Source organism: Talpa occidentalis, unplaced genomic scaffold (genome assembly GCF_014898055.3).
Source record: "Talpa occidentalis isolate TD23 unplaced genomic scaffold, MPIMG_talOcc4v2.1 talOcc4.8, whole genome shotgun sequence".
NCBI lineage: Eukaryota > Metazoa > Chordata > Mammalia > Eulipotyphla > Talpidae > Talpa > Talpa occidentalis.
Window position 1 is genome coordinate 9,583,207 of NW_023605194.1, and position 26,736 is coordinate 9,609,942.

A 26,736-nucleotide genomic window follows, 5' to 3' on the forward strand; every position below is an offset into this window, starting at 1 on the left:
GAACTCCCCTCGCCCAAGGGAGTAGGGAGCCTCCGTAGGGATTCCTGAGCCTGTGGCTTGTGACCCCTCTCCTTAAGGCTGGCAAATTAGGCTTCTAAAGGTCATTATCAAAATATTCCTATCTGTATCTTAAGGTTAAAAAGCTACTTTTCTCTGACATATATACAAGTGTATCATGTGTTACTGGGGCCTCCCTGGTGGCGCAGGGGTTAAAGTCTCAGCACTATCAAGTTATCGCCAGTTACTGCAGCATAAGTTCAATTCCTGGCCAGGGAGCTGTCCCACATGATGCAGCAGACTTCTCCTGTCTAGCCCGCTGCTCTCCTCAGCAGTGTATTTCAGTAGATTGACCTGTTCTGCTCCCCCGTCTGTCTCTGGTGAATCTTCTCACTCCTTGCACCTCTGGCCTACACCCCAGTTCTTGTATGCATAAATAAATAAAACATAAATCTTTAAAAAATAATAATATACAACAAGCACAAACTAAATAAATATGCTATTTATATATAAATAGATGATGATACATCCTACATGTGTATGGTCAGAAGACCTCCCTTTGGTTCCCAGCAGGCTTACTGCCTTTGTGGAGGAGCTGGGACTGAGTTGCTTTGCTCTGTAGCCTCAGTTTTTCCATCTGTAAAATGAGAGAGCTAGGAAGATCCCTCACCCAACTCAACTTCCTGCTGATTCTTTATCCTGAGAAATTATGAGTGGATTTGAGTCTATAGCCTACAGAAATATCCCATGCTACAGATTCCCACTATTGTCTAGAGAACTTGGGTGAAATGGAGGCTTCCTGAGCATTTCTGTTAAATGAATTGTGGTTGGAACCTGCTCGTGGGGCCATTTTGAAACATCAGCTCTTCACCACACGGATTAATACTGGAATTCACATGGACGGCTTTGCTTTAACTAATTTGAAGAGAACGATAAATCATACTTTGGTTTCTAGCAGCTCAGCCAAGCCTACTAATTGTTGGGGTGGGCTTGTGGTGACAGGGACCGCTGCCATTTATAATGTGCTTGACTTGAGCATTTCTGCGTTTTTCACACTTATTGGTCCAACTGCTGGGGCTGGATCTCAGGTTTTCCCAACCACTCCAGAAGACCATCTATTATCCAGCTCTGATCTTTTAGCCATGAATTATGGTCCCCAGGATAATGCTGTATGATGAAGTATTGTTTTCTTTATGAGTGTAGGGTTTGGGTGAATAAATTAAATCTGTTGTTATCATTTCCATGTAAAACTTGCAAGTTGCCATATGGTTACTTGGTAAGTGAGAAAAAATGCATTAAATTTTTTATGGTCAAAAGTGGTTGGTTCCCTGGTCACACTCCCTATGAGCTAATACTGACTGTGTATCAGTAGTGTAATCTGAGGCATGTAGGAAGTGCATCCATCTTTTTAGCACAGACTGAGCAACATTACCATTCAATTTTACGTAAATTCACTGTGTGTGTGTGTGTGTGTGTGTGTGTGATGTATTAGGAGAATGATAACTATATTTAAATAATCACATTCCCCATGAGCTGCCCAGGGCGGCCTTATTCCTGCCAGGTGACCTTGGGGGAAGACTTGGCCTTGCAGGAGCTTAGTGCTGCATCCACTCCAGTCCCAGGCCCTGAGTTTGGGGTGAGTTTTCAGAGCCTCTCCTCCCAGCAAACTTGTGTTTCCAAATTGCCAGATCAGTAAAATCCCCCAACTTTCAGATTCTTCTGTTGATAGGCTGCTAAACAGAATAACGTGTCTTTTTAAAATTTCATTTTAGTGCAAAATATTGCTACAACTAATGTCAGCGTTTGTGTGCTGACACCGAATCTCATTGAATGTACCCTCATATTTTACAAAGGAGAAAACTCCATTTTACAGAGGTGGAAACTGGGGCACAGAATGGAGTCAACCTGCCATGGGTGCATAACTAGTGCATTTTGATAGAGCCAGGATTTTTAAATTGGGAGACTTTATAGGACAGTTCAGATTTTCAGAAAGATGGTGAAGTTGCACACAAATTCCCTTATACACACCCCTACTATTAACATGTTGCATGAGTATAGTACATTGGTTACAATTAGTGACCCACTATTGATACATTATTATTAACCTAAGTTCATAGTTTATTTGGATTCCCTGAGTTTTCACCTAGTGTCTTTCCTGCTCTGGCCTTCCACCCAGGACACCACATCCCATTTAGTTGTTATGTCTCCTTGGTCTCCTCTTGGCTGTGACAGCTTCTGAGCCTTTCTTGCTTTTGATGACCTTGACCATTTTGAGGAGGGCTGGTATTTGGGGGAATATTTTGTAAGATGCTTCTCTCTTGGAATTTGACTGTGATTTTTTTTTTCATGGTTACCCTGGGGTTGAGTTTTGGGGAAGATCACCGAACTCAAGCATGATTTGCCTCACATCTTATCAAAGGTAGCTATTGGCAACCTGATCTGTGACTATTGATGTTGACTTTTGTCAGTTGGCTAAAGTATCATTTGTCAAATCCTCCCACCATAGAGTTCCTTTTCCTCCTCTTTTCCATAGTGTGCTCTTTGGAAGGAAATCTATGCCAGCTTACTCTTTAGACGTGGTAGTTATTATCCCCTTCATGGAGGGGAATGTCAGTGGAAGTCATTCTTCTGCACAGGAGATTTGGCTCTTATTTCTTAGTTACTAACTTACTCAGTTGTTTAAATCAATATGGACACATGGATATTCATTTATGCCTGGAAATTTAGTGCAGTTCAGTTGTATTTATTTTCTCGTGACCACAGTGAGATCTTTCTGACTTAGCTCTTTCTTTCTCCATTTTGAGAGCTCCCAGTACTTTCTGACACCATAAGATGCCCCAGGATCGATCATCTCTTGATTTTCCCACCCTATAACCAGATGTTGCCCAAAGGAGGCATTTCTTTTTGTTGGGTGGTATTAGAAACCAAGATTTGGGTGGTTGGTGTGCTTGTTGCTACCAGGGAGTCATTTCTTTTAAGACCTCTCAGCTGAGAGTGTAAATAAACATATGTGTGTATAAAAACCTGTGTAGATGCCTGTCTAGAATCATTTTACATGTAACCAGGTGTGTCTGCATTAACATGAGCATTAAGTTCTTACTGACCCCTCTGGCTCCCAGGCGTTATGACATAGTTCATTCCAGCCCCCTCCTGCTTACCGGCACTTTTCCATTCCTACGGTAGTGACATCTGAGCTGGGATTTTGAGCCTGAGCAGTGTGACTTCAGGTCCCTTTACTTGCTCTTCTGACTCCTACAGAAGGGCTTTCATCTACCCAGTGGGGCATAGTCACAGATCCTTGACCTTCCTGGCCCACATGTGGCCAAGTTCAGAGCCATGAGTTTATTTGGGACCTGACTGTACCTATTTTAGGCAGCTCAGGCTGCTGTAACAAAATACTATAAATTGGTGATGGAGTGGGGGAGACTCAAACAACAAACATTGATTTCTCACAGTTCTGGAGACTGGAAGCCTAAGATCAAAGCTGCAGGCAGATTGAGTATCTGATGTTGGGGGGGGGGGCATCTTTCTGGTCTGTAGACAATTGCCTCAGTCTGTGTCCTCACATGGCCAAAGGGGAGAACCTTTAAACCTTCTGGGGTCCCTTTTATAACAGCACTAATGCCATTCCTGAGGACTCTGCTCTTATGACCTAATCACCTCCCACCTTCTAATACCATCACATGAGGAATTAGGGCTTCAACACATGAATTTGTGGGGTGGGGGAGGCATAGACATTCAGACTGTGGAAATGCCCCTCAGCTTCGCACCAGATCCAGCTTGTTCTCAAGACTCCTCAGCCAGCTGGGCCTCCACCAGCTCGAGGTGGTTTTGCCTCATACACAGCAGAGACTGATTGTTTAGTATCTGTATTGAAGGCATTGCATTTTCTTCCAGAGCCTGGGCTAGCCAGTAATGAAAGAAGTTATGTGCTTATAATATTCCTACTGTTCAATGATGAGAGCCCCATGTACCCCTTTAGATTGATTACTGCTCACAGAGGGGAAAGACAGGCCCGTCCTTTAAGTTGATCCTGTGGACAGGTGATGAGGCTTTGAGAGGTACCACTTGGGCAGGAAGGTACCTGGGGCTTTGAGTTTATCTGTTTGAACTGGCACGCACTTGCCAATTCCCCCCACTTCCTCTCTCTGCCACCTCTTCCCAATGTGGGTGTGGACTGTGCATTATCCAGGGGATGTTCTGACTTGGGTGTCACCAGATATCTATGTTCATCAGCTGGCTGGCTGGAGTGCCTGTGGACACAGGCGGTGCCCACTTGCCAATATCACCTGCCACTTCTGGTGCAACTGGTCCCCTCCAGTCCAGCAGTCAGGAATGGGGGCGCCTCGTCCCCATGCTCTCAAAAGCACCTGTTGTTTTTGGTGCTTGATTTACTGGAAGCCAGAGAACATTACAATTGGAGTTGATTTATTCAAATTTTTTGTTTGTAGCTGAAGCACTCTTTCGGGAAGCATTTTGCAAGTTGATAGAAACTTGTTCTTTATACTTGTCAGTGTGTGTGTGATGTGTTCCCTGGTGAATGACTGAATGTGGGTGCTCATGGACAAGCAGCTTCCTAGAGGGGACCCTAGATCAGACTTCCTCCTGCTCTCATTTCCTGGACCCTTCCGCCTTTGTTCCTCTTCACTCAGCAGATTGTTCCTTATTCTTCAAAATGTTTCTCCACGCCTCTGTGCTTTTGTTTTTATTGATTGCTCCTTTGGAGCACTTTCGTCTCATTTTAACAACCTTGGCCCATTCTGCATCTCGTCCTCAGGAAAGTACCCAGGTTCCGCCATCATGGTGGGTGGCCCAGGGCTGGGTGTTGCGGGTCTTCAGCTGGATGCTGATGCCTCCTGTGTGTGTGAGGACCCATTTTCACATGGTCTGCTAATGTCTTATTAGTGCGCTATTCATACCCATTATGATATTTGACCTTGAAATCACTTAGAAGATGCCACCTAGCTCCCGTCCTAAATATGCCCCTGTTCATGCTGATTCTTTCAAACCTCAGCCTGAATCCTCTCTGCTAGGTCATCCTTACCCACTCTGCCTCATCAGGCAGGGACTTCTGCTGTCCTGGAGTTGCTCAGCGCCTCCTGTCCCTCTCTCAGCCCTTCTCTCCCTTACAGTGATGGTTGTGGCACCTGTCTCCACTACCTGGCTGAGCTAGAGGGAAAGGATTTGTCTTTTATTTTGAATTTAATGCCAAATGTCATGCTTAGCACACAGTAGGTGCTCAATAGATGTTTGAGGAATGAAAATGGGAACACAATAGAAGACTGAACAACTGGCATTTTGTGTGTGGCCGTGTGTGTGTGTGTGTGTGTGTGTGTGTGCGCGTGTGTGCACATACGTGCACATCCACTCTCTTCACTGTTGGACAGTCTAGACTTTTTAATAAAGTCGAGGCCAGAAGATAGTCATATTGACAGTCAAGCCAAATCATTTCCTCTCTTTGAGTCCAAAAATCTCCATTTTTTTCCTTTTTGTGGGATAATGCATTTCAACCTAGAATGAACTGGCAAATATTTATCTACTCTGGTTTGTGTAGAGTACAATGAGCAGGGGCATGGCAGATGAGCAGGCACCTTGCAAGCTTGCAGACTCCTACCTTGCAAGAACTGACAGTGTTGCCTGTGATTCGAGGCTGGTCAGTCTGTGACAGGTGGCCCTGTCCACTCCCGATCCTGGAGGAAGTACAGTGGTAGGGGTTTTGGAAAAGGGGCAAGGCTGCTGGAAAAGCAGTGCTGGAGATGGTTTTGAAGGAACAGAGGTTTGAATGGGCAGGACAAGCGCATACCCATGGGGGTAAGGGGAGGGCGGTCTGAATAGGGGTGGAGACAGAGACAATCATGATAGTGTATTTATGGGCTGTTGAGAGGGCAGTGAACCCAACAGGCTTTGTGTCAGGGTTGAATGGGCCAGTGATGGGGTCTTCTCAACCTGTTTACTGCCCAAATCATTTTTGTTTTCTTTGCCCCCTATGAATCCCAGATGACTGACAAGATTTTGTCTATCAAATGAATAGTATTGGTTATTTGATTTCCCCATTTTTTATTACTCATGTTATTACTCCCTTTGCTACTCAAGGATGACCAATCAGCCAATCAGTGTTCCTGATCAGCACAGTGAGTATTACATCCTAGAGTTGATGAAATTCCAGTTCATTTAAAAAAATCATCAACAACAATAACTTGATAATTTTATAGCTTGAACAATGCTTTTCATATTTTAAAATCCAGGCAGCAGTTTCAGCTCATTCTGCAAAACCCAAGAAAGATCTTGTTTTTTGAGCAGAGAAATTGCATGGACTACACACAGGATATAACCATCTGTGTTGTATGTTGGAAGATGAAAGAGAGAGATGCCTTTACGTAGTTACTTCAAATGTGCCAGACACATCATAAAGTGCTCTGCATATATTAAGTCTCTTCTTCCTAACAGTAAACCTGTGAGTTCACATACTCCTTTTTCTCCATTTTTCTTCCCATTTTTTTATATGCTGACATAGAACCAGAAGCTTACTTAGTTTTACTTTGAAGAAGGCCTCCCAGCTAGTGAAGGAGGAGTCTTGAGTTCAGATCCAAGCCATTGAACTTGCTCAGAATTCTCAATGGCCATATCACTCATTTCTCTTGGAGTGACCAGACTGGGTTGGGTTCTCAATGGGTCAGAGTAGTGCAGTTATTAGGCAGGAGGTCCCATCCAAACCCCTGACAAATTAAAGTATATGTTCAGCAATAAGACTTCCGTATGCAAGTCTTCAGAGTAGTTTTATTGATGATAACACAGCCCTGGAGCTAGCACAGGTGTCCATACTATGTGGTATAAAATACTATTCAAACATAAAAATGATCAAAATGTTGATATAACAACAGGGTTGAACCTCAAAACTATAATGTTGAGTAAAAGAAACTTCACTGAAAATGAGCATTCTGGATGCTTCCATTTAAATAAAATTCTTAAAATTAATTTGTGATAGACAAAACTCAGAATATTGGTTTTCCTCTGGTGAAATGGGAATAGAAGCAAGTGGGATAGTGGTAATGGTCTGTCTAGATAGGACTTCCCTGTGCAGGTGTATGTATTTGTCAGAACTCAGACACTGTACACTTAAAAACTGTACACTGCACTATATGTAAATCTTAAATTAAAAAGAAAAAAAAATGCAAATAAATACTGAACTCTGGTTAATGATGTACCCACTGAAGTATTTAAGAGCATTTATAAGGCTGTCTGTAATTTACTTTGAGATGCATCCATAAAACCAAATAGATGTGTTGAGGGATGAAATGAGGTATGGCTAGATGGATAAATATGTGCTGAAACAAGTGTAGTATGATGTTAATGGTTCATGTCGGTGTGGTTCTATGCTATTCCTTATAAAATACTTTCAACTTTGCTATATGTTTAAAAACTTCCTAAGGAAATCTTGAGAAGAAAGAGAGAAATCCAGTTGAATCTTTCATGCGACTGGAGATCAGGTGACTCAGTGCCCATAGATGCACAGGTCAGTTAGAGTTTGCTCAGCCCTGGAGGTGGAGGCAGGGCCTGGGGCCTGGCTGCAGGGCCTGGGGTCTGGCTGCAGGGCCTGGGGTCTGGCTGCAGGGCCTAGGGTCTGGCTGCAGGTGGAGGCAGGGCCCGGAGTCTGGCTGCAGGAGGTTCCCAGTGAGACGTGGGTGGTGAGCAGGTTCTGCACGCTCTGCTGGTTTCCTAGAGTTACTGTGGCAAAGTGCCACCAACAGGTGAAAATGCAATGGAAATATATTCTCCGATGATTTTGGAGGCTAGGATTCTGAAGTCAGGGTGTTCATGGGGCCTTGCTCTCTCTGAAGGCATTGTGGGAATGCCCTTCCTTGCCTCTTCCAGATCCTGGAGGCTCCCAGCAATCCTTGGCACCCCTTGTTTGGCAGCCGCTGGCTCTAGTCGTCCCCTTACTGTCATGCGGTGTCTGTGAGTCTCCTCCTGGCCTTCCGAGGACAACCGTCAGTGGATTTGTGGCCTCATCTTAATGACATCTGCAAAGTCTGTTTCTAAACAGGATCATATGATGAGGTTCAGTTTGGACTTGAATTTTGGGGAAATACTATTCAACCTTTACAGGTGACCAGCCAATCTGGGAGGCCAAAATGAGGAGGAAACTTGATAGGTAGGACTAGGGCAGGAAGGAGAGTAAGGGGCTGCAAACTAGGCAGGAAATCTGAGGAGAGGAGAGAAGGCCATGGATTAAATTTGACAAGAGAAAGAAAGAAGGACTCTGGAGAGAAGATAACAAAGCAAGAAGGCTTTCAAGGAAAGGGCCAGGCCTCAGCCACAGGCCTCTCTATCTGCTTATCTCCGAATAGCTTAAGGAATTAAAATGTAAATCTTGGAAATTAAATCCATGGGTATAGTGTAAACAGAGAGACTTTTGCAGAACAGACAAAGCTGTTCTTTTTCCTTGTTAAACAGCCGTGGTGGGAAACCCTGACCGTATGCACAGGTTTTTATTTGAAATGGATTAAGATTCATGATGAGTGAATCTCTGAAGGATTGGAGGTGCAGTTCTCATAAACCCTCAAAAGTTCAACTCCTTATCTGAGGCTTATCCAAACCTGAGGAAACCTTTGAGGCCAGAGTGGAGGTTAGGGACCTCCAGCATCTAAGTTAATATCCTGCATCAGGAAACCACCTGCACTGGGGTGAGGGGAAGGGGAGGGGGCTGAGTGGGTGAGAGAGGCCTATGATTTAGGAACTGAGGCCTGCTGTGGTTTGGGGCTTTCTGGGAGCTTGGACCACCTAGTCTCTTTGGTGGAGGCATTGCAAGTTCAGCCATTTGTGTCCTTTCGGAGAAAGAGGAAGTATGGGCTAGTTACTATGTTTTCAGATCTTTTACCACATTTGGTTCTCACACCAACTTATGTGATGTGGCTGCCTGGAGCAGAGCTGGTCTGGAAGCTCCCTCTATTGTCACCCCGACCTCAGCTTGCTCTGTCACTTTCTCAGAACTCCACTGGACTCCTTGATCCCTAGACTGAGCTCATTGGTGTATCAGGGCTCCAGAACCTTCCTCGTGTAGTTGGTAAACCTTTGTTGGACAATCACCTCCTCAGAGATGTCTCTATGACCATCCTTGTAAAGTTTTTACTCAGAGATTGTCTCCCATTTCCTGAATTAATTTCTTGGTAGAATTGGTTGTAAATGAGGGGATGAGTTGAAGAGTGTGCCCCCCAAATTCATATCTCCTGGAAACTCAGAACATGACCTTTTTTTGGAAACATGTTAAGGATCTTGAGATTAAGTCATCTTGGATTTAGGGTGGGCTCAAATTTCTTAATTGTCCCTGCTAAAAGAGGGGAGGGTACAGAGTGATACTGAAAGACACAGAAAGAAGAGGCAGAGATTGGAATGGCTTTATTCATTCGGGGCTTACTTTTCCTTGCCCATCTGTTTGGCTAAAATGAGTGCACAGGCCTTGCTGTGCTACGCCTCCCTACCTCCCAGTGTCTAGAACAGTGCCAGACACATCATAAATGCTCAAGAAGTGTTTGTCAAATCAGTGGACTTAAGAGAATTACTGTCTTGATCACCCTTTATGAAACTGATACTAAGAAAAGTTTATTAACCTGCCCAGAGTAACACATTGGAAGAGACAGAATTCAAACTCAAGCTTTCTCCTCTTGAAATTCAAGTTTATTATATAACATCACAGCACTTTTGCTGTTGCTTTGAAAAAATTATCTTTAATGTCTTTATTATAGGTTTTCTGATTTCTCTAGTTGATGTCTTGATTGTATGGCGATGAACCTGACTTTTCAAAGTGAGTTCAAGGTGATTCAAAATTCATTTTGTTAAATAAAGTGAGCAAATCATTAGGTGTGACACTGCCAAGCAAGTCAGAAATTTCAGCTTTTATGGTTTGGTTTTCCCAAGTACAAGTTTCTTGTGGGTCAGATCCATCATCTTCTCTCCAGCACCTTACTTAATGGATATGTGGAAGGATGTATGACTGCTGGCTGGCTGGATGACTTACAGCTTTACAATGAGGGTAATTCTGGAAAAGAACTTATTTTGAATTTGGAAAAAAAGTATTTTAGGGCCTCCCCTGGTGACGCAGGTGGTTGAGTGCAGTGCTATGAAGCTGTCCACAGCCTCTGCAGCGCCGGTTCAATCCCTGCCGGCCGGCGAGAATCCCACATGGCATAGCAGACCTCTCCTGTCTTGCCCGCTGCTCCCCTCAGCAGTGTATTTCGTCAGTCTGCTGTTCTGTTCCCCGCTCTGTCTCTGGTGAAATCGCTTACCCTCCTGCGCCTCTGGCCTGCATACCCTGGTTCTTGCATAAATCAATCAATCAATCAATCAATCTTAAAAAAAGCCCGTAGCTTTTTTTTTTTTTAAAAGTATTTTCTATGTAGCCATTGTGAAAGTACATATTAACATTCTATTCGTTAAAGTAGGCTCTTGACATTATGTGTTTGAATGGATCAATAGTATATGAAATCTTTTTTTTTATGTTTTTCAAAATCACTAAAGTATGGTTGTTCTAAAATCTGGAAAAAGTATAAAAATGAAGCAGAATTTCATGTCATAGTAGACTGGCATTTGGAAGGCATAGAGCCTTTTTGGGTACAATAACTAACTGCTGTGTGATAGCAGTGAATTTTCTCATCTGTAGAATGAGGGGATTAGACATCATCTTGAAGACTCTTCATGTATAGTCTGTTTATTATTCTGTGAAATGAAATCTCCCTATTGCTTTTGTGTTGATGCTCTAAACTATTTTCTATTGTGTTTTTCCATACATTTGTGTCTGTCCTTAATTTAATTTGAAAATTCTCCTCCATCATTGCATTTTCAATAGCATGGTTAGTTGAGGGTGGATTTGCAGTTAACTTCACTCTGGACCAAGTGTAGATAGATCATCCTGAGACTCCCATCATTTTGAAAACAGCTCAGGACTGTGTAATTTCCATGAATTTGCTCTTTGTTTGAAATAGTGATATGTGGGTTTCCTAAAAGTCAATCAGAATTTTGGGGGGAGATTTAAAAGCTTTATTTGAAAGATTTCTCAGCCAAGTGTGCTGATCCATGCCCTTCTTTGTGTCTGGTGGGGAGTCCCAAAAGGAAGGAGCTCAACTGGCAAAACACCTCTCCTTGAAAAAAAAAAAATCTCTTTTTGCCCCTTTCTCTCTCCTCTTCTTCTATTCTTTTAGACTTTAACGATGATGTAGACAGAATAATAACCTCCAAAAGACGTTGGCATCCTAAACCCTGAGAGTTGCAAATATGTTGCATAGGGGAAAAGATTTTGCAGGTGTAAAATAAGGATCTTGATAGGAGGAGATGATCCTGCATTGTCTGGTTGGGTTTACTCCAATTGCAAAAATCCCTTGTAAGAGGAATGTGGATGGTTCAGAATCAGAGAAGGAGATGTGAAATCAAAAGAAATAAGAAGGGAGAAATGTGAAGATGCTGTGCTCTTGGCCTTGGAGATGGAGGAAGGGGCCATAGACAAGAAATGCAGCAGAAGACAAGAAAAGGATCCTCTCTTAGATGATCTCCAACACAGTCCCACTAATACCTAGATTTTAGGATTTCTGATCCTTAACACTGTAAGATAATAAAATTGTATTGTTTCAAACTATTAAGTTTGTAATAATTTGTTACAGCAGCGATAAAAAATAAACACAAATATGGATAACTTTACTGTTAGATTAAACATGCTAAGGGAAGGTGGCTACTTGAGCAAGATGATTCCATATTCTTTCACCTAGTTAACATTTATGCAGCATTCATTATGTTTCAGGCACTATGTGAGGCACAAAGTAGGTGTGCTAGATTAAAGTAAATACTCAAACATAGATCTAGTCCTTAAGGAGATTATAGTTTTATAAGGAGGGTAAGTATAAGAATAAAGCCATGGGTTCATATATGAATGGTGGGCCAGCCAAGCACCTGCTTAGGATACCCATCTCTCAAGACTTAAAACTTCATCAAATATAGCTTAGAAAAACTGTACATACAGTTATCTAAAAGAGAATGACCTGTGTGTGGAACAAATAGTTTCATAAGTAGTTTCAGATAAGAATTGGAACCCGCTTCCTTGGTGAGTCTTAGGTTTCATGGGATAGGATTTGCAAATTTGGGCCTGAGCTGAATTGCTAGGAACTTAGCAAGGAAATCTGAGTGCTCCACCTGACATGGCTCTCATTTTGCCCTCTATGTGAATGTTGAGCAACTATTTGAAGACCATTAGTTTAAAGGGAAAAGAATTAGCAGGATACCTGGTATGCCAAGTATCTCAGTCTGACTGTGAAAGTATTACTGAAAAGATAGAAAAGTCAGTAGGCAATTTACGGTAGGGAAGGAGTTCTGAAAGACACTTCAAGAGTCTCAATGGGAGGAGATGTTTTGTAAACTTGACCATGAAGGAAAAGAAAATTTTTTAGAGTAGGAGTTGACAAATTATGGCCTGACAGCTGGCTGCTTATTTTTGTAAATAAAGTCTTGTTGGATCACAGCCATGCCCATTCATTTATGACTGTTTTGCACTATAGTGGCAGAATATGTTTTCCACAAAGGTTGTACAGTCTGCAAACTGACATCATTTGCTATTTCCATGAGTTTGCTGAGCTCTCCTTTCCTATGTCTCCATAACAGGTATTTGGTCAGAAGCCAAAATGAATCAGAAATCTCAGAAATGGTTCTCTCGGTCTGTTTAGGGAATTTAGATGCACATATGGATGGAATGATGAAATGTGTCTCCTTAGGTGTTCCTAAATGTTGAAGTGTCTTTTTAATTCAGTGATATAGTAAACAATTACTATTTTATTGAGCTAACATTGGCTTATAATATTCTGTAAATTTCAGGTTATAACATTTTAATTTGACATCCATATATACTGCATAATGATCACACCCCAAAATCTAATTTCTATCCATCACTATACATTTGACCCCCTTTACCTGTTTATCTTAATGTCCTGGTAAACATTAGTCTATTTTTTATATTTAAGAATCCGTTTTTGTTTAGTTTGTTCATTTGCTCGGTTTCTTTACATTCCAAAAATGATTGAAATTATTCAGTATTATCTTTTTTCCAACTGATTTGTGTCACTTAACATAATCCTTTCAGGGCCCATCCATGATATTGCAAATGGCAAAATTTCATCTTTTTTGGTAACCAGTAATCCTGTATTACATTGTGATCTTTTTTATCCATACTTTCTCTCCATGAATGCTTAGTGTTTAACCATGTCTTGGCTATTATAAATAGTGCTTCAGTGACACAGGACTCAAATCTTCTCAGATGGAAATTAGTATTTTTATATTCTTTGGCTAAGTATACAGAGGTAGAATAATTAGGTCATATGGTATTTCTGTTCTCGAATGTTTTAAAGACTATCCATAATGTTTTCTATAATGGGCACACTAATTTATATTCTCACCAACCATGTACAGGTATTCTTTTTTCTCCATGTCCTTGCCAACACTTGTTGCTTCATGTTTTTTTGAGAATAACCATTTTTGTAGGTATGAGGGAATATTTCATTATAATTTTGCATTTACGTAATAATAAATGATAATGGACATCTTTTTCATGCGCCTGTTCTTCTTTGGAGAAATGTCTATGCAGATCCTCTGCCCACTCTTTAATTGGGTTTTGTTGTTGAGTTGGGTGAGTTCTTTCTATATTTCGGATATTAATCTCTTGATAGAGGTATGATTTTCATCCCACTCAGTAGTTTGCCCTTATTTGGATGGTTTCTTTCACTGTGCAGAAGTTATCTAGTTTGATATCGTCTCATTTGTTTATTTTTGCTTTTGCATCTCTTGCTGGCAAACAGTTATTGATGCCCTGTTATATATGTGAGATCAGTGGGTTAAGGGTTGATCATCCTAAAAAAAGAAGGAAAAGTTTCTCAGTGGTTTTGTGTTTTAATTATTGAGCATTGGTAATCCATGGATACAGGATAATTCTCTATCAACCAGAATACTTAATTATTTAGAAACCCGGTCCTTGATCCAGTTAAGTATTGTGTGCTTAGTTAGATATCGACAAGAGCTATACCAGAAATTTTAATTAACCTTTCAAACTCTTTTTCGATTTCCTCAGGATAAATTAGAGCATAGAGTGTCTACTGGGTTCATCTGCAGTGAAGGGGAGTTTAACGTTGACCCAGAAAGGTGAGCTGGGTCAGGAATGATTCATTGGAAATGGCTTTGTTTTCTTGAGTTTCTGGTGGGAAAGCATTTATGTGATTATTTTTAGGAATTCTATTCTTATTTGTCTGTCAGCTTTGGCAACATCGATTTCCCTAACAGACCCAATTTGTATATAGTAAAAGAAGTTCACAGAAATATTTAGAAACTACTTTCTGCATATATAGCGAGTTGAGAACAAATCATTAGTAACTTGCTGGCCATCCTAAGACTTCTCATTTAATGAGCTTCTTTTTTATAGGTTGTGTGACCCTGGTTGGCTTTGGGACAGGGTGGTCATGGGTCAGTGGGGGCGGGGGTGTGACGAGGCTATGTGGAAACAGGTCCAAACACAAGATTACCCAGTCTGGGCTTGGCTGAGAGACTGTCTGACCCCTCTGCCGGTCTTCTCAAGGGGCAGACCCCAGAATTTCCTCAATAAAAGCAGGATTTGTGTCTCTTAGGAGACTGTTCTTCTCTGCTGACTACATTAGAAAATACTAAACAGATGCGATTGATGGTGAGGGATTGGTTACGTTTCCTTGTACTTGGGGCTTGATGAAACCGTTTATCTGTTTATCCTCAATGTGCAAGTCTTTTTTTTTTTTCCTACTTTATCTTACCAAAATGTGTTTGGCTTTATTTTCCTTTGAATGGTAAAGAGTATGTTAATAGATTTTTAAAGAATCAACACAAAAACCCCAAAGTCTTAAAAATCCTTTCTGTTCCCTTCCCCTTCCCAAACTTTAATAGCCCCTGGAGTGGGTGTGGAGGTGGCAGGAGGCTTTTGTGCTTTCCAAACCTGCTGTTTGAACAATTGGCTGTTATGACTGCAGCAACATAATTGCTCTTAAAATGTCTTGAATAATAAAAAAAAAAAATCTATTTTTATTTTATAATCTTAAGGCTCCTTGGCTTCCATTTTCCCAGGCCATTTTAGTAACTTCTGAAAATTAGCCTGATGAATATGGTTTCCCAGCTTGATCAAATAACAGCTCTGTCCTAGGGGTTGGCTTGTGTCTGTATGGAAGGGAGTTGGGGAGAGATGGAGGGAGTGAGGTTGTAAAAAGGGTGTAGGGATTTAATTCCTGGATGGCAGCTCTTTCTGCCTTCTCTTGACCACTTAAAAGGCAGCATATAGAGATCCAACCTGCAGTCGAGTCTCCCCTGGGACTGCCTCTGTTTCTCCACAGTGGGCTGAGACGGAAGGGGCGGCATCTTTTATTTCTTGGTTATTTTTGGTGCACATAACTTCTTGCTGGGCTGGCCAGTTTGGCTCTTTAGCATCATGGCGGACCACAGGCACACTCGAGTTTTCTGTTTTTTCTGAACCTTGTTTTCAGAGGATGCATTCAGGCTGAGGCAGATGGATAAGTGCTTGTGAGCTTTGAGAGGGGACTCTGTTGGGGTGAGGTACGCTAAGTGGCAACTTCTTCCCATTCTGAGATTCTAGTTTGACTCCTTATGGATTCAACCTCAGAACAAAGCCAGGTCTGTGTGTGCCTTGGACTATTCATTCACCCTCTTCCTCAACCACATGTCACATCTGATCAGGTGTTGATCTTGTGGGGGCTTCTGGAGAGAACCATCTCAGCTGAGTTTTCAAGTGCTAGTGGTGGTGCCGAGGGTAGGTCATAGAATGCCAGGCTCCCACCATCTGGGGATCCAGGAGAGGGGCACGAGCAGGGGTCTACAGCCCCTTTACGAGGGTGAGAGACCCCAAGACACCCAGTCTGCAAGCCCAGACTTCTGATCCCTGGGAAGAAGGAGGATTTATTTGTTTGCATTAAGATGGATATCTCGGCCTCCGGGAATGATGAATGAGGATGCCTAGTCAAAGCAAGGACATTTTATATCCGTGCAGGCAAAAAGCCCCAAGCCACTCATGAGGAACAAAGGAAAGAATTCATTTCCTCCACTCAACCTGGATAACTAGCATTAGGGTTATCCAAGTAACTCCTTAACCTCCTGTGAACTGTAAACTAGGATTTGTTCACACTGCCCTAGCCACTGACATACATGCCATTATTTTCTTTTAAATGCTTTACTTCACTTTAAACTGTTTTCAGGTATTTGGAGACTTAAGGAGACAGTCTAGTAAAACCTTGTAATTTTCCCTGGCAATGTGTAAGTCACCCCTTCTTGTAGGGTGGAAAGGTATAGTTAACATTAAGTCAGACCGTAGGAAGCTGCCGAGTTTGGAACGTCAGTACCTCACGATGTGGCTGCTGAAAGGTTTATTGCCTTTTGCCAAAAGAAGCCATTCTGATTTCGTTTTTGAAAGTTGAATTGAAAACTCAGAATATACTTTCTTTATAATTATGCTTCTTATTTGGCAACATATGGTGAAAATTTATACGGCCTATCAATGTAAAAGAACAGAACTGAGGCTCCAGGCTTTTATGGTGATTACATCTACCTGTATGGGGGCTTTATGTGCTTACAATTTGAATCATTTATAGATGCACACTCAACAGAGTTCTAGCATAACTAGTACTGGGGGGTTTTTTGCTGACTAAATGATAGGCAAAGCAATTTTCAACAAATGTCTCCCAGTAGGCTGTCATCACAGAAGCCTTGTAATATTGCTTTTTAACCTTAGCATTGGCAGCTATCCAGAAATTATTGCATTGATACCAAACTGCCTTGCACCAGGCAGTTGCCCTTTTCTCCATGGGAACCCAGTGAACTCTCGAGTAGGTGCCTGCTCCCCCCTTGAGCTGCCTTGTTTTTATTTCAGGGAGATCTTTTACCTGTGCTTGTTCAGCTGTAGGTAGCCAGGCACACTGGAAGTTTAAAAATACAGCAGAACAGCTCTCTCGGTTGTGTTATGTCTTTAATGCATTCAATTAACATTCAGAGTTTTGTTGCCAAATAAATGGCATATGGGTGGCACAAAGCAAAGGAAAGGGAAGGCCAGACTTTGTGGGTTGTGTGTGTGTGTTTGTGTGTGTTTTCCTTAGGTAAAGACAGTTCCAGGGGCCTCCCTGGTGGTGCAAGGGGCTGAGCACAGCACTCTGGGGCTGTCTGCAGCCTCTGCAGCATGAATTTGATCTCCAGATGGCCAGGGAGCTACCCACATGGTGCAGCAGACCTCTCCTGACTCGCCCGCTACTCCCCTCAGCAGTGTATTTTGGTCGGTCTGCCTGTTCTGTTCCCTATGCTGTGGGTCCTCTCACCCTTCCGTGCCTCTGGCTGTACCCCAGTTCCTGTATGCATAAATAAATAAATCTTAAAAAAAAAAGAAAGAAAAGACAACTCCAGCTTCCTCCTTCCTTTCCTTTCTCTGCAGATCCTCTTTCTCTTTCAGAAGCTTTGGGGAACTGGTAAATCATGAGTGTGTAGGGGAGAAGGATTTGTTGAGACTTCTGGGGCAGGACTGAAGGAAAGGGGTCCTGCAGTTTCCTGCTGGGTAAACTCACAGAGGTGGGTTCCTGTGGCAGCATCCTTCAGATCTCTGTGAGAACCTTAGCTCCTGGGCTGCACTGTCCTAGGAGCTCTGCAGGAGGCTGTGGACCCAGCTTCCTCCCATCTCCTGGCTGAGGAGCAATGCCTCCCATGGACATCATTTCCTGGAGGAGCACTGCTCTTCTTGAGATCCAGCCAGAGGGAGCATTGCTCGTCTCTTCCCATCTAGGTCAAGAGGAGCAGACCAGTGACTACAGTTGACCCTTGAACACCGTTGGGGTTAGAGGCCCAACCCTCTCCCGCCCCAGCCAAACATCTGCTGGTAAATTATAGTCGCCACTCTGTATCTCAGGTTCTGCTCCTGCAGCTTGAACTAAGCAGCATCTGGTTGTTGAATTGGCAAACAGGGGACCATGGGTGGAAAAATAACCACATAGAAACAAACCTGCAGCCGTTGAGGCCCTTGGCTGTGTTGCTCAAGTGTCAACTGTTTTTGCTTCTAAAAGTTTGATTGCAGACAATTCATCAAGTTGTGCGTGCACCTGCTCTTCGTCATTGAGGGCACAAAGCACTTCACGGAGATGAAATTCAGTCACCACCACATTGCACGAATGGCTTGTCCCGCTAGCGAGAGCCTGCTGTTGAGCTCTGGGTCTGACTCCTGGGGCTTCCCAGCGGTATCTGCACCACTGTTCTGGGCGCCCTCCCGGCTCTGGGTCCCTCTCTGCCTTGGCTGGGGCTCTCCTCCAGCCTGAAATACCTCCCTGGGGGGGCATTTGTCTTCTCATAGAGAGCTTTACCCATCTTCACCTTCATCAGGGGAAAAGACCTTAAAAAAACCTCTGGCCTAATACATTTGCCTTGACCTTCTAAAATGATGAGTGCTATAAGTGGAGAAATAGATAACTATTATATATCCATGGTACATAGAGAATTCTGTCTTGGGCTTGGAGAGACACAGTGTACTGTATAAAATTAGAAATGTAAATGGTAATAGAAAATCAAAGTGTTGAATGAAATTGTGGAAGTCAGTAGTTTTCAACCTACCTTCCTTATTTTCATCTCCTCCGAGATGTTTTATTCAGTGAGTATAAAAGAATGAAAGAATTTCAGAACCTGTTTATGTAATGATTCTGCTGGGATCGGCACTTAAACAGAATTAAACTTAAGATCGTTAATGTAGGTAGCTGCAAAGGTAAATGTCGCCCCCAAGGATAATACTTGCTTGGAGAGTAACTGGACCGTGTGGGGGAGGGGAGGGGCATGCAGGAAGGAGACAAGGGTGCGGTGCTGGAAGGCAGACGGGAAGACAGACACAAACATAAATGCACCAAAGCGCGTTCTGGTGCTGAGGGCTCTATTCCTTTGGCAAAGGAGATTTTTCTTTTTTTTTTTTCTTTTTAAGATTTATTTTATTTATTTATTTATTTATCCATCCATCCATCCATCCATCCATCCATCCATAGATACAAGCACTGGGTACAGTCAGAAGCGCGGGAGGGTGAGAGAATTCACCAGAGCCAGAGCGGAGAGCAGAGCAGGCAGAAGGACCGAGGTACACTGCTGAGGGGGTCTGCGCGCCACGTGGGACCTTCCTCTGGTGGCCGGGGAGCAGCCGGGGATCGAACCGGCGCCACAGAGGCTGTGGGGAGCTTCACAACCCAGCGGTCAACCGCTGCGCCACCGGGGAGGCCCTTGGCAAAGGCGATTTTTCATGAAGGATTTGTTACAGGGCAGGGAGAGGGGCAGCCCAAACTCCACAAACGTGCCTATTTTATATAGGGTTCTGCCCTCCGCCACATCAACACAAAGCATGAGACTTTAATGGGAAGGAACTTTAATACAATTAGGAAACAATACAGGAAAGGCAAAGAGTCTAGTTTCTAAATGAAGCACCCAAAGTTACCCATCCCCTCGTGGGTAAAAGTCCATCCAAATGGGATTGGCCCAGAGCAAGGCCCCAAAGCCTGCCCCAAGTCTAAAGCACCTTCCAGTGGGGACCCACAGAAAAGGGTCACAAACAACCGGACAAGCCCGGAAGGAAAAGAGCAAAATCAACATCAAGGTAAAAGCTGCCATTGTCACGTCCCCACGGGTCTCACCCACATCTGTGTCACCCAGTCCACGACCAAGAGGCAAGTGCAGTTTCTTCACGTGTCTCTTGGCCCCATGCGCCTCCTCCAGGTCTCCTTCTGGCTCCATCCTGCTTCCTTCCTCCGTCTTCTCTGCATCCTCTTCTCTTCCTGCTCAGCTCCACCCTCCCTTGTCAGAGAACCTGGAACCTCCCCCTTTCCTGGGGACCACCCTGTTACAGATTCATTAACTGGTCTAGGAGGCATGTTCAGGTAAATTAAAAATGCCCAAACTGCCCACCATCTCTAAAAAAAGTGGGGTAATATATGTATTCAGCTGACCATGTAAGTCATTTTTAAGTGGACAATTCCATGCCATTAAGTATATTCACACTGTTGTGCAACTATCACTGTAACAGGGTGGTCCCCAGGAAAGGGGGAGGTTCCCTGCCCCACCCAAGGGAGGGTGGAGCTGAGCAGGAAGAGGAGAAGCTGCAAAAGAGACTGAGGAAGGAAGCAGGATGGAGCCAGGAGACCTGGAGGAGGCGCGTGGAGCCTAGAGACACGTGAAGAAGCTGCGCTTGTCTTTTGGTCGTGGACTGGGTGACACAGATGTGGGTGAGACCCATGGGGAGGTGACCATGGCAGCTTTTATCTTGATGTTGATTTTGCTCTTTTCCTTCCGGGCTTGTCCGGTTGTTTGTGACCCTTTTCTGTGGGTCCCCACTGGAAGATGCTTTAGACTTGTGGCAGGCTTTGGGGCCTTGTTCTGGGCCAATCCCATTTGGATGGACTTTTACCCACGAGGGGACGGGTAACTTTGGGTGCTTCATTTAGAAACTAGACTCTTACCTGTATTGTTTCCTAGTTTTATTAAAGTTCCTTCCCATTAAAGTCTCCTATGTTTTGTGTTGATGTGGCGGATGGCAGAACCCATTTAGAATAGGCAGGTTTGCGGGGTTTGGGCTGCCCCTCTCCCTGCCCTATAACATCACCACTGTCCATCTCTAGAATTTTCTAATCATCCTGAACTGAAACTATACCCACGCAACGATGACTTTTCTTTCTTCTCCTCCCTGGTCCTTGGTGAACCACCCTTCTAGTTTTTGTCTGCAAATTTGGCTATTTTAGGTTGCATGTACAGAAAGAATCATCCTTCTCTGCCCAGCTTCTTCCCTGTCGCCTTATGGAGACTGGCTTACATGGCCAGTACCTTTGTGGCAGGGAAGCCAGTGTTCATTCTTTTGAATCTCAGCCCCCATGGGCACCTCTGTTGGCAGAGACCCCACCCAAACTGTCCTATCTGAAGTGATCCCTTTCCCCCTTCTAAGTTCCTGTATTCTACCTGTCACCCTCTTCTCTTTTATCTGTGTATAATTACATGTAAATTTTGAATTTATTTCTTGCTGCTTATAAGATTAAGAGGGATTAGAAATTAGATTTATAGCTGGAGATACAGTGCTTAGCACATAGTAAGTGCTCAGTAAACACTGGGATAGAGAGGACATCTCTGTCTCTGGGCTTGGCCAACAATTGTCATGCCTTCATGTGTGTGGCTGTGTTGAGTCCTTCAGAAATAAATGCTAACTCGATGCTGCCATTCTTATTAGAGTCTGTACTGTCTTCACATAGACCTTTCTCGGCAAAGGTTTGGATTTCAGATTCCCCCCCACCCCCCTTTATAACCTGACAGTGTTCTAGACTGCTTTGCTCTAGTCCCTCTGTCTCAGTGTGCTCAGAGAAGGTAAACAGATTTTAACATCATCCCAGATAAAACACAATTAAAAGCTAAAATCTTCTGCAGAAAGTCAATCCTTGTGTTGAGATAAAATGCCTTCTGGATGAGCTCCTTCATTGAATTATCCAAGCCACTAACTCTTAGATTATCATGTTAATTAGACTTTATTAACATTAAAAATAAGATAGCTGTCTTCAGGTCTGGAAGACAAGAAATTAACTTCTTGAATAAGGCCGAGGGCTTAGAGGGGCCTCCCTGAGGTCAGAGTCCAGCTTACTCATTGTGTGAAGGAGAAAATTGCCGGAAGGAAGGTCACATTAGGGATCCCTAAATTCTCTGGAGATGCTGGCCACACAGGCCTGGACCCCAGGTCTCTGGCCATCAGACCATTCATTTTATGAATGAAAAAATAATCAACACATATAGCATACCCCCAGAAGATTTGCATGCACAAAAGGTCATCTTTGTCCTAGAATACTTGGTTTTTAAAAAAATGTTCCCTAATTATTAACTAATACAACTATCACAACCATCTTTTGTTTATTCCTGGTTGCCTTTAAAACCCCATCTCCCATTCAAATGTAAGGCTTTGATCATTTAAACAGCACAGTATACTGAAGACACCTGTGAAAAACCTCATGCGACAACTTCACCAAATTTTGACATTAAAGTTCCTGAGAACACTACTGGTTCTTGAGAAAAAGACCAAGAAGTGACCCTGTGAGAACAGATAGATCACCTTACAGCTTTCGGGGTACAGCTTGAGGCAGTGGACGTTAGCTTACGCCCTGTGAGGGGAAAAAGCACTTAAATTTGCTTAAGACTCACGGGGCTTGAGAAATGAATTGCAGTGAAAATTGTTGTGCTTCTTTGGGGAAGAAAGTCATATTTCTGATAATACAGTAGTTTCATTTGCCAGGAAAATCTCATTTCTTTTATGTTCTATTCACCTGAAATGCAAATAGGAGTTTGCTTGCGATTAATTAAGCAGATGATAGATGGCACTTAAAATGAGCATTCAGCATTTCCAGTCTGTGTACAGAGTACAGAGATAATTGGATAGGAAACAATATGGCATTTAAATGTTAAATGTGGGTTATTTTTAAAAAGAGCCTTTCCCCTTTGACTTACATAGATAAAGAGAGATTGGCCTCTCAGAATTGTGGGGTGTCTCAGACACACGGGCAAGCCAATCAACGGTGCTGCACACCCTCATTTGTAAATACCCCGCTCATTTGGCTGTTGGCAAGACCTCGCCTCTGGTGCATCAGTAATGAGGAGCTGCCACCACTCCTGTGTGAAGTAATGTGGCTTTTTTCTCTTGTCACTTAGTTCCGCAGGGGGTGGAGGGGGTGTCACTTTTCATCACTGCTAAGCTACAGACCTATTTGCAAAGAGGGAAGGTGGCCCAGGACTGTTTTAAGGGCACCAGAAGCTTCCCTCTTGCCCAGGCCTGGGCCTGCAGCCACCCATGGTGAGGCGGGGCCCTCTCAGACCTGGGGAGTCAATTCTGGGTCCTCAGCTGAGCTACTTATTTAGCCACAGAAGAGCTGCTCCAGGCTGATCCTGAGTTCCCAGGTCCGGGAGGAAATGGCCCTTGGCCTTCCTCCCTCAATCTCAGCCCCTTCCCCACATAAAGGAAAATAAAATGAAAAGGGTCAAATCTGCAATTTTCCTCGAGGTACATGGAGTCCAGCCTCCATATCAACTTGGGGAATCTGCTCTCGGAAGTTGTGGCGAGCACAGTAATAGGTACAGCAGCATTAATGGGACAGGGGCCTTTGTTGTCCTGCTGGTGCTCAGCCCACTCTGAGATGGGAATGTGTGTGCAGGTGATTTTTTTTCATTTTTCTTTATATATATATATATATATATATAATATATATATATAATTATATATATATATTACATCATGGTTCGTTTTTATTTTATTTTTAAGATTTATTTATTTATTTATACAAGCACCGGGTACAGTCAGAAGCGCGGGAGGGTGAGAATTCAGCAGAGCCAGAGCGGGGAACAGAGCAGGCAGACTGAGGAAGTACACTGCTGAGGGGAGCAGCAGGCGAGGTCTGCGCGCCATGTGGGACCCTCGCCCAGTGGCTGGGGATCGAACCGGAGCTGCAGGGGCTGAGGGCAGCTTTGCAACCCAGCGCTCAACCGCTGTGCCACTGGGGAGGCCCCATGGTTCATTTTTAAACAATGTTTGCTCCCTACCCTCCCCACCCCGCTCAGGTGTAGTCCCCATAGAATTTCCTTCACCAATCCACCCACCCCTGCACCATCGCCACAGTCCCCTGTGCTCCTCCCTCCTCCCCTGCAGGATGTCTCTGGCTTATAATTGTCTGTTTGTTTTTGTTTTGTTGTGTTGTGTTTTGTATGGTAATTTTTTCCCCTGATGTCTTTTAAAGAAAATCTTCCCTAAAGAGATGAGTGAGGGAGCAGGGGAGATAGGCCAGAGAGGAAGGAGTCAGTGTGAATTCAGAGGGAGCTCTGTTGGGACTTGCAGACCCCTGGGGACAGGGTGTAGGCCCCCCAGGCTATCGCTTTGGTCCTGATCCAGGGCTTGAAGCCCCAGCTGCCTGCAGCCTGGAGCCCCAGTGATTGCAGGCTGCCTCACCTGGACCTCCTGCTTTGAGACTCTTCCCCAGCCTCCAAGCAGTGCAGGGAGGCTGCAGTGGGGCTGCCCTCTCTGCTGTGACCTCCTCGGAGAGGCCTTCCAGCTGAAGCAGGAGCAGCCCACCAGGGAGCCCAGTGGCCTGCCCTCTCCTCTTGGAGCTCAGCATCTGGGAGAATCTTGGCCTCCACCATTGGCCAGGAGCCACCTCAGTACTGCTGGGAGCTTGGTTTGGGACAGTAGCCGGGAGCTGCAAGTCCGGCCAGGCCTAGGGAAGGCGCACATGTTGCTTCTCCAGGGAAATGCTGTCATTTGACCTCAGCTTGGTGCGCGAGGCATTTCTGCACACAGGGAGAGCAGATGAATGCTGGTGTGTGAACCTGGAGAGAGATGTCATCCATCTGCCTCCAAACCCTGCCGACCCCGCCTGAACAGGGACTACCCACAGCCACCTGCGGGCTTGTCAGGTATGTAGCCTGGGGAGTCCATGAGCTGGTTATTGGAGGGTTAGGAAAACTGCTTGTGGGGGCCCATGGCATACAGTATAGGAAGGATGAAGGGTGGGCACTGCATTGGGATATGTTCCATGCAGCCTCAGGAAGCACTCTCAGCTGCCAGCAGGTGTGCTCCCAAGCTCTGGCCAAGGCAGTGACCTTCCGTCTAGTAAATTTCCCAAGGGAGGGAGTGGGTGATGCAGAGAGCATTTTCCCAGGTATCTCCCGGGTCCTGATAGTGAACTTGGTACATGTCTCTGGGGAGGCTGAGGAGGAGCAAACACTCTCCCAGCCTTCAGGTAGCTTGAGCAGAATTGGGGACCCAAAGACAGGCAGTGATGCTCCGATAGGGGGCCCTGGTATGCTATTCACCACAGAGGAACTGACACCAGAATGCTATGTCAGGGAGCATCAGCTTCTGTTGAGCTCTCTGAGGAAGACTCCATGAGGTGGACAGAGAGTAGGTGACTGAGCAAGAGGAATGGAGGGTGGTTCTCAACTTGCAAGAGCCCTGGATTATTCTTGGAGAGGAGGGATCTGGGAAAAGGAACAACCTGGTGCTTCCCTCATGCCCTTATCTCTTGGCCAGATATCAACACTTTGCCTTCCATGCATTGGGCTCTGCCTGCTTGGTGCAGGAATTGGGACAAAGGAGCATGATTTTAGACCAACCAATGAACACATTCACCATCTTGACCTTGAGAAAATTAGCCTCTCAGAGCCCAGATCTCTCAGGGATGGATGTGATAGAGAGCAGTCCTGGGGACAGTCACATGACATGTGCATTTAAAGAGGTCAGTGGACACAGGCACCTGCACTCAGTGACTGTGAGATGTTAGGGTTGGGTTGGACCAACTGGATGCTCTCTGAATGGGGAATAACCTCCCAATGTGAGGGATGTCCTTGTACTCCAGGCCTTATCTGAGGGGATCAGCCTTGAGCCACAGGTCCGGTAGGCAAAAATTCCTTGCTTATCTCTCTGGAGAAAGTTTGTGAGAAGGTTTTGAAATGGTGAAAGAAAAGGAAATTGAACTTGTAGGGATAGAATGTGTTTCCCCTTCAGTACTCAAGACTTGGAAGAAGTCGGGAAGGTAAAGACAAAAAAGAGGGCAAATGTACTGTCCAGCTGGACATCTGGGAATGCAATCAGGTGACCTTGATTCCAAAAGATAAATTTCCCAGTTGGGTCATCACAAAGGAATGGCTGCTTTTGGCTGGACATGCGGGAAAGCGAGGGTGTCTTCCTGGATGGCTCAGTTTCTCAGACTTGAAAGTGAACATCATTATGATATCTCTGGACCCCGGCTTTGCTTGCTGCCTGCTGCCCCCATCAGCTCTGACAAGGGGATAATGGCAGGGCCTTTGCATTTCTTTTGTGATACTTGGCAATGGGATGAGTAGGGTTCTGAGCAGGGTTAACCGAGACAAGAGGCAAATGGTGATTTGTTGCCTCAGCTTCATCTCCAGTTCTGAGGATAGGGAACAGCTTGATCTGTGTTGGAACCAGCTTCAATGTCTAGGGGCTTCCCCAGTGCGGCTCACGGAATGTTACTGGCCACTGAATCAAGATTGGCTTGATTCAGCAACCTTTGGATGTGTTTGTTTAATTTGGCATGGCTTCCTGGGGCTGGGGGCAAGAAAGCACTTACAGACAAAGCCATGTCAGTCCAAACTCTGCCACTTAAAGCTTGTTTGCTCTTTAGCTAAACATGTAAGACACACTTTCTTTTTACACTTCCAAAATAAAATACAGAGCCAGCAAAAAAGTTATTGCTGGTTTGTTATTAATATCTTTTGATCAGTGAGTCATCCGCCTTGATTTATGGGATACTATTGCATTGACAGAAGGACAACTCCTATTTTTGGTTTATCTAGGTTTCCCCCCATCATTCCCATCTCTGTCCTCTGCCCTGCTTCAATCTCCACTCACATCTGTTTAATCTGTGTTCACAAATACAGTTTGTGTTTAATATGTGTATCCTTGAGCAAGTTTTTTTTTTAATGGGTTATATTGGTTTGCAACACTGTGTTTCACTTACATAGTTAGCTAATCCCCTTGACAACTCTATATGCCACACTGTACTCATCATTCAATATGTAGTCAGCTACCATCCACCACCAACCTATCAGCTTCCTCTAGCCAGTGCCTCTGGCTTCACTTCTCTCTGGCAGCCACTATTCTGTGTCTGAGTCTGTTTTTTGTTCATTTGCTGTTTCTTTATCTGC

The 26,736-nt window shown here is 44.1% G+C and overlaps 1 protein-coding gene across 6 annotated transcripts in view; it reads left to right on the forward strand.

The window, feature by feature from the left end:
- GFRA1 (GDNF family receptor alpha 1) overlaps positions 1–26,736 on the forward strand; it is a 202,963-nt gene that overhangs the window by 65,464 nt on the left and 110,763 nt on the right. The window contains exon 1 of one of the 6 annotated variants that reach the window (XM_037496784.2): positions 24,241–24,483. The exons of the other annotated variants lie outside the window; for them this stretch is intronic. Coding sequence (XP_037352681.1) covers positions 24,381–24,483 — 103 coding nt within the window. The 5' untranslated portion in view covers positions 24,241–24,380. Of the gene's footprint in view, positions 1–24,240; positions 24,484–26,736 lie in introns of those variants that run through there. 6 annotated transcript variants of the gene reach the window in all.